The following is a 25,553-nucleotide window of genomic DNA, read 5'->3' on the forward strand; positions in this document are numbered from 1 at the left end:
TTCCTTCCACGGTGTTGCTTTCCATATTCTTGAGGCCAACATCCTCACTGTCTTATTTGAAAAAATTAGATTAAATTCTCTTAAAAAACAAAAAAAGGTCAAGTAGCACAGATTCTCTTCTGCAACTGTCTAGTACTCTCTGATAAAAAAGATAAGGCTGAGATTCAGGGTCCTTGAAGTGAATTTCCTGTTCATTTGGTGCATTCCTCCACAGGAATTGTTCGCTGAGCTACTCATATTAATAAAAGGTGGGGGGGATGATAAATTGCAATGGTTAAATTGGTTCCCATAATTGCAAACTATAGAACAAATTGGGAAGGAAATCTCCCCAAACTGAAATCCTTGAAGGATACACCAAAAATAACAGCCTATTCCCAAAAGTTTGCTGTGGATGGAAATAATACACAGTGTTGTCTAGAACAAGAAATATAATTACTGTACTTAAAACCAGCAGAGAGTCGTTAGTATTCAGATGGTGTCCTCAGGGCTCAGTTTGAGCTTTGTTTTTTTTCCCCCCTTGAAAGTAGAAGCACGTACTTATACCTTCAAACAGAAGTAGATTAGCTTCATCCATTATTACTGGACTATAATAAGTGAAAGTCAGTAGGTATATGTATTTCATTTTGCCTACTGTCAAAGTTGGTGTATGGGTTTTAGATGTCAGATCTTTTCTCTGGAAACGATCCTTTCTTTTTAAGCTCTTCGTCTATTATACCAGTCTGAAACCCTGAAAAGAAATATTTGTTTCCAGAACCCATTTCTGTTCAGCAGAGAAAGAAATGATCATAAAGATCCCTGTTAGTTCTATTATAATTTTCCTTCATCGTAGAATATGACAGCTGAGATCAATAATCTGTCGGCGTCAATTCTGTCCAACTTTTTAAGCAGTCACTGAAAGCCAATGTGGAAGCCATTAACACCAGCTTGCTGTATCGAAGGAACGGCTCTCTGGCTGTAAGCTGTGTATTTGTTTTTACACTAGTGGAGTCGACTGTTATTTGCGTGCTTCCAAGGCTTTGAGCATACCCCCAGTGCAACTAAAAACCTTAAAAAGCCAACTGCCTTTGATGTTATACATGCTGTTTCAGTCATAAGGTGAGATGGTCCTTTAAATTAACTGAAACTCATATTTTCATGCAAGGTTTAGCCCACCTTATCAGGCTGAAGGAACAAATACCTTCATTATCTGATGAGAATAACGCAGTTAACACCCAAGCCTGCTATACCAGGTGGTAACAACCAGAGTTCAGCTGAAAGTTTCCAGGGAGAGTAGACCTGCGGGAGACTGGTTGCTGAAAAAGAAAAACAGGGGAAAGCTAGTGAAAAAGCTTTTACCAAATAACTCTCCGAGGCTCCCTGGGGCAGGTCTGACAGAGAGATCTGTGGAGAGCAGTCACCTTTTAACAAGACGGTCTTGGCAGAGAAGAAGGTCACGCTATTTTGGACTTTCTGTTAATAAACCAAATTCAGAAAGAGTACGCTGACACTGGGAATGAGCAGTAATGGGGAAGAGAGGGAAGCTCAGACAGCAACCGGGGAACAACGTCAGAGAAAGGTACCACTGTGCTCGTGGCGCTTGGCTGTCCTCTTCCATGTTGCAGCACAGGTTATGTAGCACCTAAAATGGAGCTCTCACTATCTAAGGAGTCAGACTTTTCCTAAATCATTAAATAATGATGAGGTTTGGCCCTGTTTTTTCTTTGCAAGTCGTCACTCACCTGTACAGAAGAAAACTAGGCCAATTTTTTAAAGGTTTTTAACATGGTTTCTATTTTTGTTCCTAGGATTTGGTGGCTGCAAATGATTAAAGGTTCTAATAAAAGCCATGTTTTGAAAGCCTGTCTATAAAACCAGGGGATCAGCATATGCTTCAGTACCATAATACGTTTCAGCAGCAGCCACTGGATTCCTAGTTATGAGATAACAGGATTCTGAACTACTGCTGGAACATTTTCTGAGACAGCATTAATATTCTCTTAAGTCTCTAAAAGACTTTTTTTTCCCTTTGGCAAGTTTCACGATGGCTGGTTTGAGTCTTCCAAACACTAGCTGGGGAGATGCCGATAGCAAAGAAAATCTTTTTTTAAAGGGTTTTTCACAACTGACAGCTTTGATTTCTCTGAATTAGTAATTCAGTTACCTATAAAGGGAACGTGGAACTGCCAATTTCACTGCATGTGTGAACACAGGGCTGAGGTATTGCAGCCGTGGGAGAGAAAGAGCAGTAAACCTGGGTTCAGGATTTCCACAGACACCCTGATCCTGCTGCAAAAGCCATGAAAACAAGAAGGATCCCATATATTTTTGCCTTCCTCTGGTTCCCAATTCAGAACTGGACAAAGGCACAGAAAAAAAAAAGCATGGAGCATTAAATTTAGAAGTTAAACTGGAAGTCTTTCAGGGGTATTACCTGAAAGTAGTAAGTACCTAAACAGACCAAACTTAAAACAGTTATTCTTACTCACTTGCTTTAAGATGCTGTTTATTAAAAACTCTAGAGGAGTGCTCCATGACATCTTCTGCTGTTCAAAATCCAGATTTCAGAGGGAACTTATCAGGTCAGAGCCAGTGGTTTGTTAGTTATACCACAAATCCTGCTTTTTCTCCCTTGTCCTTAAATGGATGGATTTTGCATACAGTTAAATGTTGGAGAAGGGCAGTCCTGGGAGCTGCATGTGCTCAGTGTCCCAATCTGTGTTATATTCACACATGGTAGCAATTTAATCTAATCTATGGAAATGTAGACAGGCATTTATTTACTGTATTTGCACTCAGCAATCAAGCACTCCTTTATGAGTGTTTGCAAAAGTCCAAATATATAAATAAAGATTTTGAATGAGTGGTAGAGCTATTAATGGGAAATGTAAATTCAAACTCCATTGACAAATGTGTATGTATCAGTGTAACATGTTATAGTTGACATTATTGCAGTTTCTGCCTATTAAAATTCAGGATATATCTGTTCTAATAAATTCAGTATTATCACTATTTTAGGTGACTAGGCAGAATTGCTTGGGCACCAAGTAATTCTTTACTGGGCAATGTGTAAAAAATCACAACCTTGTGACATTGCAAATGGTAGCAAGGAGTGAGACTGCATAACTCCCTACAAGATCAAGATATCTCTGGGACTTAATTTTATGGATGAGGGGTACAGGTACTTCAAAATCTCCTTGAAGACTTTGAAGCCCTCAAATCGTGTGTGCAAAGTGGGGGAGTGGAAGAGATGGATGTGATTGGCAGAGTTTGGTGTTCGGCAGAAAAGTACAGGTAGGATGAAATCTCTTACTTTGTCTCTGTTGCAGGTGGAAAGAGAGAAGGCTATTCTCCTGGCCAACCTTCAGGAGTCTCAGACACAGCTGGAGCACACCAAGGGAGCGCTGACTGAGCAACACGAGCGAGTCCACAGGCTCACAGAGCATGTCAATGCCATGAGGGGGCTGCAGAGCAACAAGGAGCTGAAAGCAGAGCTTGACTGTGAGAAGGGCCGAGACCCTGGGGAGGAAGCACACGACTATGAAGTGGACATCAATGGCTTGGAGATCCTAGAATGTAAATACAAAGTAGCAGTTACTGAGGTGATTGACCTTAAAGCTGAAATCAAAGCCTTAAAGGAGAAATATAATAAGTATGTGGAAAACTACACTGAAGAAAAGGCCAAGTATGAGAGCAGAATCCAGACGTATGATGAGCAGGTGACAAACCTGGAGAAATCAACCAAGGAAAGCCAGGAAAAAATGGTCCACATGGAGAAGGAATTACAACGGATGACAAGCATAGCAAACGAAAACCATAACACCCTCAACACCGCCCAGGACGAGCTGGTGACCTTTAGCGAGGAGTTGGCTCAGCTCTACCATCACGTCTGCCTGTGCAACAACGAGACACCAAACAGGGTCATGTTGGACTATTACAGGCAAAGCAGAGTCACCCGCAGTGGAAGCCTGAAGGGACCGGATGACCCTCGAGGTCTCCTTTCTCCACGGCTCGCCAGAAGGGGAATGGCATCACCAGTAGAAGCCAGGACCCCGACCGAACAGGTGACAAAAGAGGGCACAGAGCCTGGCAAGGAACAGAGCCCAACAAAAACACCTACAATTTCTCCTGTCATCACAGCCCCTCCTTCCTCCCCAGTCTCTGATACTAGTGACATTCGCAAAGAGCCGATGAACATCTACAACCTCAATGCCATAATAAGGGACCAAATCAAGCACTTGCAGAAGGCTGTAGATCGGTCACTGCAGCTGTCGCGCCAGCGTGCAGCAGCTCGGGAGCTGGCGCCCATGATTGACAAAGACAAGGAGGCCTTAATGGAAGAGATACTGAAACTGAAATCACTCCTGAGTACAAAGCGGGAGCAGATAGCAACCCTGAGGGCAGTGCTGAAAGCCAACAAGCAGGTAAGATGCTAATAAAACAGTTGGTCAGGGCTGACTGTTATTTCTACCGACTACTTACATGCCTTCCCAGAAGTATTTTTGGGGGAGAGATTTTACTCACAGATTATTTATGCTCTCACTCAATCATGGCGAGCTTAGACCTTTCTTCCCTCACACCCCAGCTGCTCTTTGAGTGCTTGACCCAGCATTCATCAAGTGAACAGGCAGAAGAGCTTTTCCTGTAGCACAAGATGAAAGACGAGGGGCAGGGAGGGGGTCAGCCAGAATCCACCCTGATGTGCAGGGCTTTAGCGGGAACATGAGGTGCCATAGGCTCCAGAGAGTGCACAGCCCTCAAGTGCCAACGGTTGAAGTGTGACGCATTGGATTTATATGGCATTGCTTAACCAGGACACCTCAAAACACTCTGCAAAAGTAGATCTTTTCCCATGTTAGACTTGATTTTCACACTGTTAAGTGATTTGTCCAAAGCTGTGATGTTATCAGTGACCCTTAAGATTAGATCCAAGTTCTTCATTCTTCTGTACTCCTTCCATAACCAGTCTGATGCTTACTACCTCATTGTTCTTTCAATGGAGAGTGCTTTCTGCTAAACAGATTCAATGATTTACCTCTAGAGGATCAACAGTATTTAAATGACTGGATTCATCAGCACATTCTAACAGGGGGACAAATCATTATTACTGCAAAATGAAAAGATCACCAAAACTGGAAAATGAAACAGGCCGTCTCTGGAGAGGCTCTGGAGTACACTGAACCCTTGCTAATCCGGGGTGTTCTTGTAGGGATTAGGAACACAAGGACAGAAGAGACCACCTGGGCCAGCACCCCCAGCACCTCAGGAGCTGCAGGCAACCCCACTTGTGGGATGTAGTTGGGCAGACTGTACATTTATTTGCACATTATATCCTCTCAAACCCTTTGTATCCCATAGATTCCAGGTCTGCAAACACTTTAAAAAGTTAAATTTAAGCATGCAAATGGTTTTATTTACTCTGTTGCATCTCTTTATACCCTGAATTAAGTAGGAATGTAAAAGGCTGCAGGGGAAGAGTCATCAAACCAGATTGCCTAGGAATTTTTTCATCTAAAAAAGTGCAGTGATCACCACACGGGGGCATGAATCTTGATTAACAGCTTAGACTGCTGTTATCTGATGACAGTGATGCTGTTTCAGTGTTAAAATTCCCAATAGTCAAGTAATCTGAAGTCTAAGTTTCAAATTAAAATTGGTTGTTGGATCTTTAGCTGGATTTCTAGACTGGGGATTTAAAAATTGGAGCAATATTTCAATACACACTGGAGTATTTTATAGCATTTTCCCCCCAACTATAATATACATTCATTATTAATTTAATTAAATGCTATCTCTCACTGTAGTAGCTAAGCAATAGTAGTTCTGAGCCAATATATGTATATTTGCCATGTAATTAAGATGTATTTGAGGCATGACTTTAGATTCCAAGTTAAAGATTTTTTCCATTAGCATAGAGCTATCATTTATTTTATAATATTACAAGAGAATCTAGCTCAGTCTTGCTCTTTCCATAGTTTTTTTATTACTATCAGAAATAAAACATCATCTAAAACATGTTCACTAAAATGGGAGAGATAGATTTGTTGCATAAGAAGAAGATATTAAGTAAACTTTTATCTATTGGATAAAAGCACAAATACTGGTAACTGTATAACTGGGTGTAGACTCTTGCAATACCATTCATGCAAACCAAATACCAGCATCCTGAAACTTTCAAGTTAAGAGGCATAATAATATAAAAGGAAAAGATAAATTAAAAGTTACAGAGACGGAGGAGGGGGGTGATTTTTTATTACGCTAATAGCAGTACTGCCAGCCAGAAATGATGGGTGTATCCTAAGTACCCAAAGCACACTTCATGTTCAAAAAAACATGAGTCAAACATGAGTCACCCCTCTAGTTCTTCCCTTCCAAAATAATAAGATTTAAGCAGCCATAGGCTGGTGATTTTTTTCTCTGTGGGTTTTAGCTTAGGAGATGAGCCTATACAGGACAAACGGTTTGGTTTTGCACATTTTCTTTAAAACCACAAGAGCTGGAATTTTGATTTGTTAAAACCCTTCCTCAGGTCCTAACAAGGCTGATACTAGTATGAAACAAGGACTTTTCGTCATTCATATATTAATACAAGACAGTTGCAGTGCTGCAGCTCTGAATGCAGAGCTGCGGGCAGGCCACCAGGAGAGGCAAGGTCACCGCCGACGAGGCAGCTAGGTGTAGCGGCTCTGCTCTCAGCTTGCCGACGGGGCAGATTAAAGCAGCCCTTTCCTGGGCTGCAAGATCTAGAGAGCCTTAAACATCACCAGGTCTTTCATTAAGGTCTTTGATGTGGCAACTCAGTTTGGGTAATTATGAAACAGACATGAGCAGTGTAAGGAATTTTGTCAATTGCTTAAAAAAAGGACCCCAGTTTCCAGCGGGTTAAATAAGTGTGTCTTGCTCAAGGCTGTGGCATGCTCCATGATCTGCCTCAGCCTGTTCAGACCTTTGAGCTGGATGAAGCCAGGCCCCCAGCAAGAAATGAAAGGGGTCCCCCAACTCGGAGCAGTCTTCCTCCACTGCCCGGGTGGGAAACATCTTGCTGCCTTTTGGGAATTTTATACTTTGCACAGACAAGTGATCAGGAGGGACCTTTTGTTCTTGCTGAATTCCCCTCCGTATTTTAAATGTCGTGCTTTGTAGAAATACTCTCACGAAAAAACCTGTATTGTTAGCAGTCTAACCAGACCTACACTCTCAATTAAGTTTTTTTGTTGGAATAATATTGGAGAGCAAAATGAGCACAATCAAATGCACTTTAAAAATGGAAAGAAAGAAAGAAAAAAAATTCTGTGAGGAGAACCAGCCTTCCTAGGAGGTCTTACCGTTCATATCTAGGGGGGAGACCGGCAGCAGGCCCCTAAGGCTGGGGTTTGAGGCTCTCCTTCGGGTAAGGAAGTCACACCCTTAACCAGGAAAACGCGGGGGCTATCTAGTGACCACAAGAAGTACTGCAGCATCGTATTAAAAACACATTTGTACCATGTTCCTGGTGAAACGCTTCACTTCAGTGCGCTGGCACCCTCTGTTATCCAGGTACAGTGGCAAATGGTTCATTGCAAGAAAAAAAGCAAACAATTTCTGCCTTCTGCCTTGAGTTGTATTCATTTCTCTTCGCCGTAAATTGCCCACCTGCAGAAAGCACTGACGGAATACATGTTTCTTTTTATTTCTGTTGCAGTGGGCCTGTCAGTCTGGCAGTGCAGTTATACCTTTTAAATCTTTAACAGCACGCAATATATTTCTGTTTGAAGCTGACAAGCCTTTGCCGAGTTTAATGCATTTGGCAACTTTTGATGATAAAGTATTTCATTTTGTTCTAGTTGTAATTCTTTTCCATAGTAATATTTTCAAATAAGCATTTTAGTGCTAAGCTGAGCCAGAAGTAAAATACACAAAACACTGTAATGCAGAAAAAAGGGCAAGGTTTGCTTTCAGAAGCTGCAAACCTCAACACAGGAAACTGGATTATTGAACAAACCAGTGCTCAAGATAGCAATGCATATATATCTTGCTGCCTTGCTTGCATACTTTGTTTTGATTTATGTACCTATTTATTCATAGCTTTAACTACTGTGTCAACAGTGGTTTTGTGGATCAACAACAAGTAGCATTGTTACATTGTAGAGTAATATTAAATTAATGTTAGAATAACTTTTAGGATCAGTTTAGTAATGGTTTTGATTTTGATTTCTAATAACATACTGAAAGCAAACCTGCCTGTAAGGGGAATTTAACATCGTGGAATTCTGGCTGAAAAACAGCCCGTTGTTCTCCTGGGTAAGTGGTTTGGGGGAAGGAGTCCAGTCGGCACAACTGTCACACCTGTATTGGCAGCACTGTGGTGTCTCCAGCGTCCAAATCTGAGATGCCAGTAAAAATCTTCAGAGAAATCACTTGAGAACTTTAGCCATACAGTGCCTGATCTATTAGCAAAAAGCCTGATGTTACACAAACACAAAGCAGTGGAATTTGTACTTGGAAAGTGAAGCTGAGTGGAAAGATTCAGTACCACGTACAGCTTCTGCACAAAAGTAACAGGCTACTATTCTCCTTTTATTGTGTGCAAAATTGAAGGAATTACATTGTAAGATTTAATATTTTTTCAGCAACAAAATTTTACTTGGGCTGCTTCTCTGCACTGTTAACATAAAGTAAATGAGATGCAAAGTCATCTTAGAATGTGAAGTCTCCGTTAAGGAGATGAGGTTTGCTCATGGATTTCAGGATTAAGGTGGCAACCTTTAAGATGCTGAGTTTGGGCACACATCTCTTCTGTGAGGATAAGAAGGATGATGTCAGAGAATGTCATTAGTTCTGGCAGTGTCTCTGGTCCTCTTTGGCTGGGTCTGGGGGGACAGAGGTGCTGAGCACTGTGCACCTCAGCGCTCTCCTCCTCTGTAGCAGTTCACGCTCTTCAGACGTTCAAGTCTTGGAGACTTTCTTGACATAGTAAATGCTAGCTGTGCTGTGAGTGATGAATTCTGTCTCCAGGCGTCTCAGTGAGCGGCTGGATAGTTTGTTTTTCCAGTTCCTCGGCATGACCTGGTCTTCTGTCAGGAATGTAATTAGCCCTTCTCCTGACCTCCTGCATTATTTGCCTCTCTGCAGAGTATTCACACATTTTTATGTGTTTTCCTCTTTTTCTTATACTCTCCATTTTAATGCCTAATGCTCAGAGGTTGCATTTTTATTTGAAGCGATGTTCTCTAGTTTCTCTGATAGTTTTGTAGTTGACCACAGCTTAAAATCAAATGCTTCAGAATAAGCTGTAAAAAACTTGAACAGTTGATGTGGCTCTACTGTAAACCAGATCTCTGAAATAACCTGGGATAAAAGAAACACTTTTTTTTTTTTTTTTTTTTGAAGAGGGGAAAGGAAGTTTTTAAAAGCTAGATTATTCCCCAGCACTGCTTTAGGACACAGCCACACAGATGGTTTGGTGGGCACAATTTTGGAGGTCAGCTGAGAATGGGAACAAATATGAATAATTTAAACCAGAGCTGTTGCTGCAGGAGGAGCAACATGAAACTATGCCTTTGGTTTGCTTTGTCCTTGAGTACGTCCCTCAGGGTAACAGTAAAGGTGACCAGACCACTGAAGGAGGAAGTGTCCCCTGAGCCTTGCTCCTCATCACACATCCCCTCTCCAGGATGTTCAGGCTAGTTTTCTGCCAGTTCAGCTCCCCAACCTGACTCACCGTAAGCTTAGAGGAGTACTGTGCGGGTTGCAAAGGGTAGGGAGGGGGAAAGGCTGGATAGTTATTGTTTTGGTGGCAGCTAGCCAATATAGATTGATTGAGCTGCATTGTAAACTGGCATCCTCAGAGCCAAGGAGCCTGACAGGAATCTGCTTCAATCAGCATCTCGGTCCTAAAATGATATGCACTGGGTAACTTGAGCGTCTGCGTGGTCTGGCACCCACCAGCTCTTACAAGAACCTATTGAACATACTGAGCCTCATGTTAAAGCAGCGCACTTCTGCCGTGGTGGCCTTTACTCTATGTCTGTGGATTCCTGATAGAAGCTCCCCCGACTTTCTTCCTTCTTCTTCGTCTTGCCTATTAAAAATATATTTTTCCTAGTTTTGTTTGCTTTCCTGGTAGAGCACTTGTGCCCATTCATTCTTCGCTTAGGAGACCCTCAGAAGGGAGACCTTTAACTGCCTGCAAACACAAGCATGCTGGAAAGCTTGTTTGGTGAGTTGAGAGCTACCAGGCACTTCCGATAGGTTTTCAAATTTGTGCTTTATTTTCTAAATGTCGTTTTATAGAAAACTAAAATAGGAAGTAAAAAAGGCTTGAAGATCTGGATATATTACCTTTATTCATTACCTAAATTACATTTATAAGTTGTTTTTCATCCTGTAGTATTTCAAGTCCATTTATAAACTTATATTGACATTGAGGCTAAAATGTATGGATCACTTTGGTGAAATTCAGCCTGATTTCTGAATTACCAGCAGAAATGGTGACATAGTTCAAGAAATCACTGCATCCTAGTCAAGCGAGTCTATTGTGATGTGGTTTGCTGTTGCTAGGTGCATAAGGAAGGACATCCTTGGGAAATCACGCCAGAAGAGCCGGTAGGGTTGTGACTATTTTGTAAGCCTGGTAGTCTGTTCCTTAGAGGGAAGGTGTTTAGCTGCAGTAAGGGAAATGCCAGATTAACTCACTCCAGTGCTCACTGTGAGGAGATGGACCTAGCTAGCTCCTGTTTCTTATTAATCATAAGTCTGAAGAAAAATCTGCACATATTAAGTGAACACCCATGCTTGAAGTTGCAAAGCTCAGAGCCTCATAGAAAACATAAACACAAGTAAGAAAATCTCTCACTTGAGGGTGAGACAGGCGACGTGCCTGCACGTTGGGTAATGCGAGGGCAGCATCCTCACTTGCACCAACGTCACGTGGCAGGAGTGGCCGCAAGGGCAGCCTGCAGTTAAGGGAAGTGTCTTTTACCCCATGCGGCTTCTGCAGGGCACCGCTGTCCCTCCGCAACCCACCTTTTCCTTGGTGAGTCCGGGTGGCAGAGCTACTCTGGCGCAGGAGGTCCTGGCGAGGCCGTGAGGGCGTGCATGCCGGAGGGGCACAGCCACCTTGGTGGCATGCTGGGGAGCCTGCCTGAGTGAAGAGGAGTGGTTTCGTACTGCTATCTGCACAACAGGTGTTTTTTCAGGGCCACGCCAGAAAATCTGGAAGACTCCTTGAAATCACTGAGTCTGTAGGAGAGGTACCAAAGACCTCAAAGACAGCCCTGGAAATACTCCTGAAAACTGGGGTGGGGGAAGTGTAGCAGCTGTCCCAGGCTGGTCAAAATCGGACCTCATGAAGCCATATAAGAAACTTGTTAAAATAGTTAATAACAAGAAACAACTGTTAAAGTCTTTCTTATCTTACCATAAAACACATTTTCTACATGTATTCTACATGTTTTCACTTTTTAATGTAATACAATTAAATTAAGGCATTGGTGACAAAAACCTCAAGGTTCTACCGTATCTAGACAATAATTTTCAGCTACTGGATAATAAATTATCAGTAGTCATGGAAAGTAGACGTAATGAATTAATTTCAACCTTTCTTACTTAAGAATACCAAGATCATGTTTTTATTCATTTTCCAGAAAAAAGGCAGTGATAAAACATTGCCAAGTTTTTAATCTGTTGCTCAGACTTTCCAGCCCTCTTCTCTGGTAGTGCAAAGCAGCCAGAGCAAACCAGTCAGTTCAAATGAGTCGCTGATAGTTTGTTTTGCTCAGTCAGCCTACCCAGCCAGAATACAAAGATGAGTTTCGGCAAAATAGATACACTTCAGGAAATTCTCCAGAACAGGATATTGTGCCCTTCACTCCCTGTTGAGACAGGGAGAGAATTTCAGTTATGAAGAATAACTGGAAGGACAGCATGAAAGGGAATTAACTATTTCTGTCTAGTCCTTGCAAGCAATTTTAACAATGTGTAAATTGTTGGATTTACAAGGAATATGTAATCCCACTGCTGAAACCATCAAACATTTTTTTTTCTAATCTGGAATTAGGTAGTACATGTATTTAACTCATTTTGATGCTTAAATTAAGGAAAAGCTTCACATGAATTCAGCTGTCTTTGTTTTGTAAGAAAAATACTCAAATATTCAAAACTAAGCACGATAAATTTATGGACTGTGGGCTGTATTTTTCTTACAAAACAAAGACATCTGAATTTCTGCTTTAGGGCCAAAGCAGAACTTAGCTGGAGCTATAGAGTCTGTTTGTGCTCTCATAAATCACTTTTGCCTGGCTAGCAACCTGAAGATTCTTAAATAAATCTGATTTAATCATATTTGTTAAAATGAATTTGTCTCCTGGCTTACTATTTCCTTCAAAAAAGTTATTTTATTAAACATGATTAATCCCTTTTCTCCATGTTAATTTATGAATGTACACTTTTGCTCATGCCTGGAAACAGATAGGAAGCTGATGATTTCTGCTTTATCCTGCCAAAGCTTAGGATGGTGTTTCCCATCCTACATGATATCAAGGCATATGTCATTAAGACTGATAAAAGCTGCATTTATTTGAATATATCACTAAGTGCTTTTTTACCATGTGTTGCTGATGATTTCAAATTTGACATAGAAATCCATCTATTTAAAATTACAGATAGTTAGTAGTGAATTTTAAAATCTCTTCTCTCTATGTGAAATAGTGTGAAAGTAGGAAAAATATTACTGATGGGTGTACAATTGAAGACAATTTTGATAGAATTTTTATTTTAGTACTGCAATTTGTTACTGTACTGTTTCGCCAGACACAAATGAATGGAGTTGTATTTTAGCAGATGTTAATAGGTCTTTTTCTTAAGAGACATTGTTAGTGTGAAATCTAGTGAGTTTCAGAAAACTGAGTTTAAAATAGATTTCCAGCTGTTTGGCCATTACTCTCTTTTGCCATTTCCCCTTGCTGGTTACCGTAAAATCATGTTTTTCTACAATTTTCTCCCCTACTGATGTCTCAAGAATGCACAAAATCAACAGGGAAAATTGATCGTCTCTATGAAATGCTGCAACTTATTATGCAGTAAATGAAGTAAAAAACCAACAATAAAGCGCCCTGAGAAAATGTAAAAGGAAACATTTTTTCTTAATGTCCTTCAATGGTAATAATTTTAAATAAGTCTCATAGCAGCAGTAGGCATAAAGCGTCTATAAAAATATGTATTTTGAATAACTTCAAAACGATACTACACTTCATAAATAAAACAGGCAAGATTCAATTCATTTCCAAAAATAAGACACACCTAACAATTTTATAAGCAGTAGGGCAGGAAATTAAAGCAATTTAATGGAGGAAATGGAAAAAAGAATGAAGCAGAAAAATCAAGGAATAGGATGACTATAATTCCTTGCTTTTCTTTTAAGTGAAAATTGTAATTTACACAATTTTTTGTTCTTTTTTATAGTGGTTAAAACTGACAAAATAAAGTAATTTTGTACAACAGTAAGTATTTCCATGGCTCACACACAAAAGGAGGTGTCAAGTCCTAGCCATTACCTTACACAAGGTCGGCTTCAGTGACCGAAGGTAAGGGGATTCTCAGCTGGCAGAAGGCACAAGAGAAAACACGTTAGTTCACACTCAGCTACAGAAGCTGAGTCTAACGTGCTGCGTGTCCTGTTTGCAGTGGGTTAAGAGTACCCGTGTGGTTGGTTGCTGCAGTTTGAATGATCTTAAGCAGTAGTAATTTGCTCACATGGCTGAGCCCTCAATGTATAGCTGCACTGTTCTGTAGTGAGATTTAAGGTTTCCAGTTGTTGCCCAGTGCATTGAAATTGGCTTTGTTCTTTCAACTGCTTTCTCTTTTTCCTGGCTTTGAGGTGTATAATTTAAAAGAAGTCATGTAAAGGGACAGTGCAATGGAGCTCAGGTCTAGTATTCTTTTATGTGTGAATGAAGAAGGAAATCAGAAGTAAAATCAAACATGGCATCTTAGCTGTTATCAGATAGCTGTCTCATAAGCATATATCTTTGTGTTTTCAGACAGCTGAAGTGGCATTAGCCAATTTGAAGAATAAATACGAAAATGAAAAAGCAATGGTGACTGAAACCATGACCAAACTACGAAATGAGCTGAAGGCTTTGAAGGAAGATGCAGCAACCTTCTCATCCTTGCGAGCAATGTTTGCAACCAGGTAAGGGAAATGGTTTTACAGTCTGACTCAACCTTGGAAAAGGAAATATGTGTGCTAAATGAGAACAGACTGAGCTGTCTATGTTGGGTGCTTAGGAGGAGATATGGAAATTATTTTCTGCAAAGGCAGAGCTTTGCTGAATGAAGGTGAATGAGTCTTGTACTGCACACTGTGCAAAACTTGCAAGCTTTGAAATGCTACTGAGATGCATGCCGTTGGAAGATAAAGCCAGAGAATGGTAATGTCAATACAACCCTGAGTAAAGTGTTATAAAGGCCGATATCAATCTCCAGTTTATTTGCATTTATAGGGTTTTTTAAAGTGGAAAATAAATACTAGATTTATTTGGCTGATGGTCAGATTCAGAAATGCACAGTGATTCTCTCACATAAAGCTACTATATGGTTAATGATAATCTTTAAAACCCTATGTTTTCATTATTACAAGATTTATTACTTACCACTGGAAAAATCTATTTCATCAACTATTCTATGCCGTAATGCAGCACATATAATTGTGAGACCACTGCAATTTCCCACTCCGCTGTGAATTCTTATTTTCTACAGCTGTGGTGTTTGACTTATTATCTTCTCCTTTTTAGGTTTAAAAGTGTCACATATCTTCTGCAGCATAGTTTTTTCCTGCCAGGACAGTAATTAATCATCTCTCTCCTTTCCTGCTGCCATACATTCTTCAGGACACCTTTTGATTTCAGCAGCTTTTTTAAAAGTGACCTATGAATAATTTTTTTTTAAAGATCCAACACTTTCATCAATAAATTCTTAACTCCCAAATAATCAAGGAAAGTAGTAGCCTCAGGAAATTGCTCTGTTTCCCCTTTTGGTCAAACACAGTGCAGATGGCTTGCTTGTGCTTTAGTCCATAAGTGATGAGCCTTCTTCATGCCTCATGCCAACATCTCTCCAGTGCTCCCTTTAGTATGCAGGTGCCATCTCACCTCTTCCAGCCTCCTGCAGTCCCTGGGTGCTTAGTGACAGTGGCTGTGGCAACTGGGAGAGGTAGGAAGGAAGGAGAAGGGGCCATTTACATGCCCTGACATTGGTGCTGTGTATGAATTTGTCGTAGCTTCATTGTCAGAAGAGTACAGGTAGGGCCATAGCAGAAATAAAGCACCAGCTCATCAGGTGATGTGAACCAAGGTAACTCCATTGATTTCAATGGTGTCTAGAGATTGTCTTCAGGAAAGCAGTTTTGTGTGTATTTTGGAAATGCATATGTAAATCTTTTTACAAGCTTGTTACTCTAGGAGATACATGAATGAACTAATTTCATAAGTCTACCTGCTAACTTCTGAGGAGAGGGGTGGCATCATGAGCATAAAGCAAAGGGTCTTTGCATGGAGCATAAATCAACAACCTATGAGGCAGAACAGTTCTGAAAAGCTTTAAAAGTTGTTATTTAAAGGTCATGTTAGCTTGTTGGCGTACTGAATGCTCTTTACCCAACTGAGGCATCCTGACTGAACACTTCTGTTGGATTTAAGGCATATGCTAAAGCTGCTGGGAGATGGCAGAGTCTTCTGTGAGAATTAAAGGGGGCCATTCATTTCACCTATTCGAGACGTCATGTGTAAGATGCAATAAAATTTTTGTTTCTCTTCTATGAACTATAAGGGGATTCTGGGTGACTTGCTGAGTTATAGATGTCTACCTTGTAAATGTCTAGTGTTAGTAGAGATGATTTTCACCTATAGCATCTTCTACTGTTGGTAAACTCTATGCAGTAGTGATTAAAAACATACTGCATAGCCTACAAAAAGTATCCCATAAGAATTTTGCCCAGTATTTTCTTTACAAAAAATCACTGCAAAGTCTGTCATATCAGTGTGCTCCTATAGGTTTTCCTGTTGTGAAAAATTCCTTTTCTTTCTCTACTCCAGAATCTAATGGCCTTTATAATTAAATCAATTTTCCTAAACGTTCAAATGGTTGACTCATTCTGAGTACTCCATTTGGAATAGCATTCGTCTAAATGACAGATAGCTGATATACTATAGCTGTCTGTTCAAGAAGAGAAACCTGTTTGGAAATGGAAGAATGTAAGATTCTCCGTGCAGTAACAGTTCAATGGAATAGCACAGAAAAACAATTGTTTAGTCTTCTGTTAAATAAAACAGTGGTTTCCATGGTAATCCTGCATCACATCGTACTAACTACTGAATTTGTATTATAGGAAGAACATCCCTCTAATACTAGAATTATATTATAGATCTGAAAATGGTTTCATATACTGTTTGATAGGGTAATATTCTTTCTCTTTCATAAACCATTCTTTTCTGTTCATTTGGTTCACAAATGGATGTTCATTCTGGTGCTGAACTGTATGGTTTCTTCTACTGTCAAATACGCTGGATAAAGCTGGTGCCACATTATAAGAAGAGCACAGCAGACCTGTTTCTGGTCTGAACAGCAAAGAAGGAAGTTTTCTCCAAAGATCTTATACAGAAAGCAAGAGCAAGTGAACCTTTTTTTCTGTGTTTTCCCCTGACGCTTGTGTATCCCTCCTTTCCTTAAATTCTTCATTCAGTTCTTCTGTCCTCCCCCTCAAATAGCAGTCTGCTTGTTCCTCTACTTTTGCTCTTTTTCTTTCCCAACTGTTTTTTTTTCCCAATCCAAAATCTCTGTGCTTCTGATCTCTACAGCTTCTTCCTTCCCTCTTTGTTGATCCCTTGATTCTGTTCTGGATTTACTTCAAACCTGTCAAGAGTGTGTCCTCATTACAGTTTGAAAGAAGAATAAAACTGCATAGAGTACAAAACCTTCTTTTCTGTGAACAAACCCTTGACAGAGCTGCCTTGTTACCACTTACACCATACAAGCAGTACAGCAAAATGAAGGGTTTCTCCATTCTCACACCAATCCTTTCGGATCTCAAAACCGCAAAAAATCCAACACACTTTCTGGTCAAAGGAGGATCCATTTCCTAGGCTCTCCTTATGACCTCCACTATTTGTATAGTTGAGAGAGCTGCAGAAGATTGGCAGGGTGCACTCGATTGGGATAATTAAAGTTATCTGGCAATGGAGAAGAGTAGCTAACTGTTAAACACAATAATTGTTCATTTGCAAGCATTCTACCTTTTCTGCTTTTTAAAGGCAATGTCTTTTATCGGTGGTGATGATATGGGGCACTAGGTAGGCTCCACTGACAGTACTGCTCTGCAAGAACTCTTTCATAAAGGCATTTTTGTTGGGGCATTTTAATGGGGTGTTAAGTCTGCTGCTGCAGCTTTGGCTGGGGAGGTCGCTGTACGCACAGGTGAGGTGCATGTAGTTGGCAGAGCAGAATTTCAGTTCTCGGCTCCTGTCGTAAGCCTGCTTATTCTGTCCTATGCTGCTTCTCATAGTCCCAGACCAGGAAAATGGCATGAGCCTTTTCTGCTTCTCCTGTCATTTCCCCTCACGCCAACCCCAAGTCACTGATGCAGGCTGTGAGCTGTGCAAGTGTGAAGTAGTGACACTGAGGGCCAGCACACGTCTGGAGGACAAATTAAAAATATATTCTTTAAAATATTAGTTTTACCATCTACAGTAGGCATTGGGAGAGAAGAAAAGTGTAGTGCTGAAGGAGAGAAGGAACTACTTTTAAAGCAGGGTCATAAGGTATTTAGAAAGCTAACTTTATTGAGTCCCTAAATATGTTTGTTTTCCCAGTCTAAATAGAGATAGTCAGAAGGAGAGAGCAAGAAATATTACTCATGATATTGCCACAGTCCTGACACTTCATGAACTGATTTTATTCTTCATCCATCAAGATGTTTTCTTATGTTTAATATCTGGGGGAAAAAAATGCACTGAAGAGATGGACTAGGAAGTAGGGAAAGATCCTGGAGGTAACTTAGATGAGAAAGGGTTGCTGCAGCAGAAGAGAATTATGCTTATATGGCTAGAGCAGGGATCTGTCAGTGTCAGTGTCTTTGAGTTTTAGTTCATGCTCTGCTACTGATTTATGTGACCTAAATTATGCAGAGGCCTGCCTTAGCATTTGGTTTGCATGCCTAAACAAGAGAGTAAGATGGAACCAGAAATCCCTTAGACTCCTATATAAGCTTCTTGGATCAGTTTATACAAAATAAGAGGGGTTATGTGTCTGTCTGCTTCCTTTCCAAGACAAGAGAAATGAGAAGTAGGTGAAATCTTGGCTCCTGCTCTGACAATCAGTAGATCACCAGACAACAGAGTAACGGTGATGTTTATGTAATAGTCACCAGCTGCTTGCACCCATCCTGGGGCAAGGGACAAACTGGGAAAGAGCTCTGACTCAGCGGGGGACAGGACAACTTTTGTTATTCGGTGTTTGAGCACTTCTGAAACCCCCATTCGGAGCCCTGGTGCATCGTGGAGCCCAGCTTCCCCACCCGCAATGGTCAGCCCCCTGCCAGAAGTCCTCTCTCTTAAGAGCTCTTAACCTTTTTGTTCCTCAGTATGCTGAGACTTCTCAAATGTTTATAAAATGTGTGGGCAAAAGGCAATATGGATATGCATCCTGCTTTTTTTTCTTTTTTAATTGGAAACACTTCTCTTTTCATCCCACCCTTGCACATAACAGGGCATATTTCAGTGAAGGGAAATGCCGTGGCTGCAGGCAGTAGCTACCTCCCACTATACGGAACAAACTTCACTGCTGCAGACTTCAAGGAGCTTTGAGGCTGTTGATTCAGCAATTTCTAAAGTTAATTATGGCCTTTACTTGACTGATTTAGGCTTAACCTTTCTGAACAGTTTCTCAAAAAAATATATATGCTTGAGCAACAAAACACAGGCACAATGGGCTGTGTGTTTGTGAAAAATAAAAGGAAACTTTGAGTCGTGGTGGAGGTCAGATGACTGGAACCACCCAAACACTGCAATGAACTGCCAAGAATGCTGTATTGCTGTTATGGGGAGACCTCTAGAAAGGGCATATAATTAATCAGAACAATTGGAAAACGTTGTATTAACTAGTTTGTTTTTGTCTTGAGCATGAGGCCAGCCTGACAGCATCTAATGTATCCATATTTCTAGGGCCAGCATATTATTGTTTACAGCAGGCAATGAAAAGCAGGTTTGTCTAAACCTCCTTTAGTAATATCCATCTTTGTGAAGCTTTATGTTTCTTAACTGCTCGATTACACTGTTTTACAAAATAGATGTCTAGTTGCCTACACATCCTAGGGCCTGAGGAAAACCAATCTTTTTCCAGAAAGAAAATTGGCTCATTGCTTTACTAAAGCAAGGTAGTCAGTTCCTCTAGTGGCACTATGCTGCAGGTTTTGCTGCAGGTGTTACTTGTTTTTGTTTTAATTTCCAACAGGAAATGCATTTGAAAAAAAAAAAGTATCTGTTTCTTCTAGACAAATTAAAGAGGAAAGTGGGAGAGAGAGAGGTGGGGGTAGAAACTGTACACATGTGGTTGCAAGAAAGAGAATTTTAAACTTTGATAACACAGATCTTATAGTCATTCCTATTTCAAATGGATTGAATTTAGTCTCCAGGATGCTGGTTTCCTTCTAGGGTTTCTGTCAAAGAAACTGGCTAAAACATCCATAAACATTACAAAGCTTGCAGCAGAAAGAGGTGCGCAAGATGATTTTGAGCCAACCAACATTTCAGAAATATCTCTCTTCCTCACAGCTTAAATAAAGACAGTCATGCCTGTTAAGGTTCTGCAGAAGCAAGTTGTTACTGAAACTGTAGCTGAACCTATGGCTGGCTTAGTCATTTTGCTTCCAGTTAAAATGCCTAAATTATTCAAAAGGAGAGTGCAATATATACAAGTGATTTATGTGTGAAGAATGATTAAGAGTCTTCGAATACAGTTTATTTCAGCTTCTCAAGGAGAAGATTAAAGTTACAGACAAATAAATTTCATCACTCAGTGTGCAGTAATTCAAAGATTTATTGAGTCATGTATTTTGAAAAGGAAAAGTAAAATGTTTTTCTTGATGTTTGTTTTCTGTGGATAATACTGATTAAGCTAAATTGTCACCCATTGCACTATTGTAATTACATTGCAAAGTTATTTAGATTTATACAGATCACATATGAGAGAGGATTTGGCAAAAGCTGCATTATTTCAAGTGAAAAAGTCTTATGCATAGCATCTGATGTTGCTACAAATGCCTAATGGTCAGACAGTACTGCTACCTGTGAATCATTTCACTACTGGTATACTTTTATGAGTCGTGGTTCTTATTGAATAGATGGTACTATTTTTAATAAACTGAATCTGTTTCACTTCAAAAAGTGACTAAGACCATACTGAAATGTCTTGCTCTTCCTGTTAACTTTAGCACTCATTGTTTAAAGCAGGACTAAATTGAATTGCTTCTTAAATAGTAACAAAATCATATGAGAAAGGTAGTGCATTTCAAAATCTGTCTCAGAGATCTAGAGAATGAAATCAGGGCAGTTTTTCATACAGATAAAAGAGGTTGAGGGTTAAAAAGCAGCTGGTGATATCTGAGCACACCTCCAAGAGACTTGTCATTAAATGTGAAATCATTTCCAGGTGTGGGGTTTCTTGAACAACTTGTCTTTAACCAGTTAACAATAGCAAGTAAGTGAGGGCTTCTCATTTCACAAAATCTGAAGTGTCAAGTGTTCAGAGTACTTGCAGTCTTTTTTTTATTTTTTATGTAATACTTTGCTTAAGTAGATATTGTTGTCTATGGTAAATAATATTATCTAATTAGTAGATACTGTTATCCATGGTGTGTTATTAGATGAGCCAGTCTCCAAAATTGTTACTTGTGGTCTGACTTAGAAACAGTCCCAAACCTACTCTCCAATTGCTCATTATCTGCATTAGAAACGCATTACATTGTCATAGACTACTCTGATATTCCAGATGCAGGTTCTCCTGCTGAATGGGAAGCCTCAACATGCAGATCCAAGTCCAAATTTGTTCAAAGTGGGGATAGAAAAATTAAGGCTGTCTGCTTCCAGGATTACGTTCAGCAAAGCTTTGACCCAAACCTGTCTCTGTAACAGAGGCCCTGGAATGCTCTCCCTGCCAGGGTTGGTTCTTGCACCAGTTCCCCAGATTTCTGTATTGTTTGTTTTCCCAGGTGTGATGAGTACGTCACGCAGCTAGATGAGATGCAAAGGCAGTTAGCAGCTGCAGAGGATGAGAAGAAGACCCTAAACTCTCTGTTGCGCATGGCTATCCAGCAAAAACTTGCCCTCACCCAGCGACTGGAGGATTTAGAGTTCGACCATGAGCAGTCCCGACGCAGCAAAGGCAAGCTTGGAAAGAGCAAGATCGGCAGCCCTAAAGTAAGTGAGGAGGCATCAGCCACCGTGCCAACCATAGACACTTTCCTCCTGCATAGTCAGGGCCCACAGCAACCAAACTTACTGGTCAGCAGTGGCACTCAGAGGAAAAGGTATGCATGCAGTGATCTTTATAGTACAGTGCAGTGGCCAGACTTTATTAAAGTCTTTCACTGAATTGTAAACATTATATATTTTTTTTCTATTTTGACTGGGGAGAAGGAGGTGGGGAGGATATGACTACGGAGTTCAAAGCCTGGCTACATGTGGTTCTGATCCACCTACTCACATTGTTATTTCCTCCTCCTTAATGCAGTTTTTTGAACTATATTCTGTCAGTGTCTCAGTGCATCTTGTATGTCTTTAATATTAGTGTGAACGTAATTTCTTTAACAAGTTTTCCATAACAAGTTAAGGTATTGCATATGGTAAAATGAGCATCTGAAACAAGAAGAAGGGATTGTGTTCTATGAGCATTTCAGTGTTTAACACAAAAGAAATAGCCTCTCTTTGTTAAGCTCTGATGTTCACTTTTTCTTCATCAGTGCAAAAAAAATATGGATGTGTTCACTCAGATCAATTTTTCTGCATATGGACAAACAACTTTTTGAAGGGGGATGGCTGCCATTCAGAACATAATGCAAATATTTTGCTGTTCAAGCAGTGAGTTCTCATCTTGTCTTGTGACTGTCCTGCCAAAGCTCTATAGCTGGGGGGATCTCCGTGGTTCTGATGACTTCTCTGCTAGGGAAGTCCTAGATAATCATTCCCTTTTCCTGTATGTTCTAGTCACAATGCAAAAGATAAGAGAACAACCCGGGAGCCTTATATATGTCGACTCCAGGATGCTGAGGTATAAGTCAACCTCATCTCCTCCTCCCCTAATATGAACGAGAATTTCCTAGGCAGGCAAGGTGTCCTGCTGTGGAAATGACAAGGGGTGGCAACACTGGTTGGTTTTTACGTGTTAAGCAAATTAACATGATATTGTCATACATGAGGCTTTGAAAGGTAATTAAAGTAAAACTCTTTTGTTTCCATATGTATTTTTCTTGGATCTCCTGCAAGACTATTCTCACCTTCCCTTTGTGATCAGAGCCATCCCAGGACTTCAGGGACCTACCTACAGAAATTATTAAGAGCCCCCCCTCATCCCGCCTCCACAGAATCATATCTTCTGAGGGGCCCCCCTTCCATGAGTGAATTCATCCATGGGCACCGTCTCAGCAAGGAAAAAAGGTTAACCGTGGCCACACCAGGTAAACATTTTTTCCTTGGGTGCATGTGGTGCTGAGTGGTTAGCAGAGCAGGGGACCCTTCCCACACTGCACATGCAATCTAATTTGGGCACCTTATTGTGACATGAAAAGCAAAATGTCGTCTCCTGTGACACATGTGGCAGGAGCTGACATTGTGCCAGCAGTGATCCAAACTGGTTCCAGATGCAGTGGGGAAAGTCCATCCATGGAGTAGGTGGGTGCAGCTCCCACTGCCATCCAGAAAGGCTGCACCCCTGTGCCCCAGGCAGTACTTGGTGTGGTGGTTGTGTTGGTAGTCCCTACTGAAAACAAATCTAACGTAACAGAGGAGTCGGATGTGTGAGGACCGATGACAGAACAGCTAGCAATATGCACAAACCTGTGATAACCATCTCCTGCTCACACTTGAGTATTCAGTCAGTGTTTTCTGAAGTGTAATATTAAGCTCATGATAGGTTGGGCTTAAATAAGTTGAGTCATGACGTTCGTCTTGTCAGGAAGTTTTTGTTCTTCGTTTCCTGCCAAACTGTAGTATCTGCCTAGAACAATGCGTAAAAAGGAAATGCAAACTGAAATGCCATTTCAAAGGTGGTATCATCTTTCTTTTCCTGACAGACAAGCTAATATATATTTTTTTTCCTTAGGGGAAAAAACTGTAGGGGATGATCTGTTTTTGAGCAGAACTTTTATCTTTTGCATGTGCACACTCTTGTCTGGTGGTAATTTTTTTCATTCTTTGTTTTGAAATTTGTTATACACAAAAGGCATAAGTAGAAACTGTAGAAGTTAAACCCCAGAAAGCGGTTTCTGCTGAAGTAAATGTCCATTCTGGAAAATTGAGTAATACCCCATAATATGTTACATCTCAGTTAGTGCCAGCAATATCACAGCAGCTTTGAGTAATGCCATGCAAGTAACACCTACACAGATGAAGAAATGACAGACAAATGTAGAACTGCAGAGAGCCTCAACAAGACATTCTCGTTAGGAATACTGCAGTCAGAAAACCAAATGGCGGCTCCTGGGGGAAAAAAAAAGAGGTGGGGGAAGCAAAGACTTTAAAATTTATAAAACAAATGATAATCGTCTTTTAGCAATTCCTTTCTGTTCTTCTGGCAACACTCTAAAATATGCAGGTAATTCCCCCTTGACTTCAGAAGAAGCCTCTGTGAGCAGTTATGGCAATATTTTTTTGTGATTTGGAGAAGGCAGAATTGTGCTAAGAAATGGAAGACCACGTGCTCTACCCTATAGACAGGGATCCGTTCCCTAAACATTGGCGGTGTCTCTTGTCTTCTTTCCTCTTCATCCTATGACAGAATGAAGATCATTTTCTTTCTGATGGACACTTAACATGCCCAAACATGGCAATCTTCCCATGTACAATTTACAAAACTCTTCTAATTGTAATTTTACTTCTAATGTACAATTCATAAGAGAGTGTCAGGCCTAAGAGAATCAATTTTTAATCTAAGGACTTGCTCACCTTTGTGTGAAGAACCTTGACTGTGTATTGTATCTGCAGATTGACGGTTAGGAAGAAGTCATGATTTAAAAAAGAAGAGTGCTTATAACAAATAGGTAAACACAAATTTACTGCATTGCAAAATTGTTAGTACTAATGATAAAATAATATAATCTTTGAATGTGGAACTCTTTGACTGCTGACAGTGTCTTCATGCATTAAATTATTTTTCACTATTTTCATGGACCACTATGATGTGTCATGAAATACCACAGGTTCATGGACAACAGACTGAGAAGCATTGATATAGACTCTGATCTTTTACATTAACAGAGGCCAAAGGATGAAGCAGCCTGAAAAGTAGAATCATCCAGAAAAAATTTATCCAGCGTCTCACCCAACGCTTTAGGTACACCTCTACATATTCAAAGTACAAGGGTCTGAAGACAGTGTTACTGATTTATGTTTTAATTTTCCTTATGAATCTAAAACGGTCCCAGCTTTCTGAATGCAGTTTATCAGAATTTTTATGCCTTCACATGTCCTTAGTCTCAAACAGGCAACCTGTGACACTGACAGGTTCAAACAAATGATTTTTTCAGCGCTCAGGCTCCAGTATTAGTGGGAGTTCATGTTAGAATCAGGTTGAGGATGAGGCAGGGAGTTGTTCAACGTTAGTCTCACTGTACTTAGCAGTTTCTGGAAGATTTCATATTACTGTTAACAGATCAAATGAATGATGCACCAAGTAGGATTTTTTGCCATCTGTCTAACTGTCTTTTTCTGAAAGCAAGGAACAGCGATGGATGTTATTCTACTGTTTTTGTAGGGAATTTTTAAAAGCCTAGTATGAGAAAGAGTGTCTTTCCCCTGATGATTTGCAGAGTCAAGCAAATAATCAAGACATGTAGCAACCACCACCTACTTCTTCATCATATAGGCTGCAAAAGAACAGTGTCCAAAATCTAACACTACAGAGCAAAGGACAACTTGATTTGAAGCTGTGTCTTCAGTATTGGAGGAAGAATGATGCAAGCCTAAATTAAATGCCTTCAGATTTTTTGAAGTCCTGAAAAATTCCCCATCATGTGAAAACTTCACCCATGCAATGTGTGGACTTCCCTATCATTTCATTAGCTCCTAGCATTGGGAGGCTGCAAGGCAGTAGGCCAGCTCTGCCTGTCTTCTCGTTGCACTTTCTTCTAGATTTCCTGCTTGGAAGAAGCAGCTGCCCTGGCCCCAGCTTTGACTGCTACTGGCTCCCTGGTAGATGGAAAACTGGGATTGCTGTTCACTGCTTTCTTCAGAGGAGGATCCCAGCATGAAAGCTTACTAGTGAGGGCCAGCTGAATTAAAGACCATTCAAGAAAGAGATTGCTCTTTCTTACTTGGTTTTCTCTTGACTGCCAC

General features: G+C 40.4%; 1 protein-coding gene across 1 annotated transcript in view; it reads left to right on the plus strand.

The window, feature by feature from the left end:
- Window positions 1–25,553, plus strand: part of BICD1 (BICD cargo adaptor 1) — a 190,203-nt gene that overhangs the window by 144,023 nt on the left and 20,627 nt on the right. Inside the window, exons 5-8 of the mRNA XM_013947444.2 lie at window positions 3,306–4,400; window positions 13,995–14,146; window positions 21,215–21,532; window positions 22,488–22,678. Coding sequence (XP_013802898.2) covers window positions 3,306–4,400; window positions 13,995–14,146; window positions 21,215–21,532; window positions 22,488–22,678 — 1,756 coding nt within the window. The remainder of the gene's footprint in view (window positions 1–3,305; window positions 4,401–13,994; window positions 14,147–21,214; window positions 21,533–22,487; window positions 22,679–25,553) is intronic.

This window comes from Apteryx mantelli, chromosome 1, assembly GCF_036417845.1.
Source record: "Apteryx mantelli isolate bAptMan1 chromosome 1, bAptMan1.hap1, whole genome shotgun sequence".
In the NCBI taxonomy this organism is placed as follows: domain Eukaryota; kingdom Metazoa; phylum Chordata; class Aves; order Apterygiformes; family Apterygidae; genus Apteryx; species Apteryx mantelli.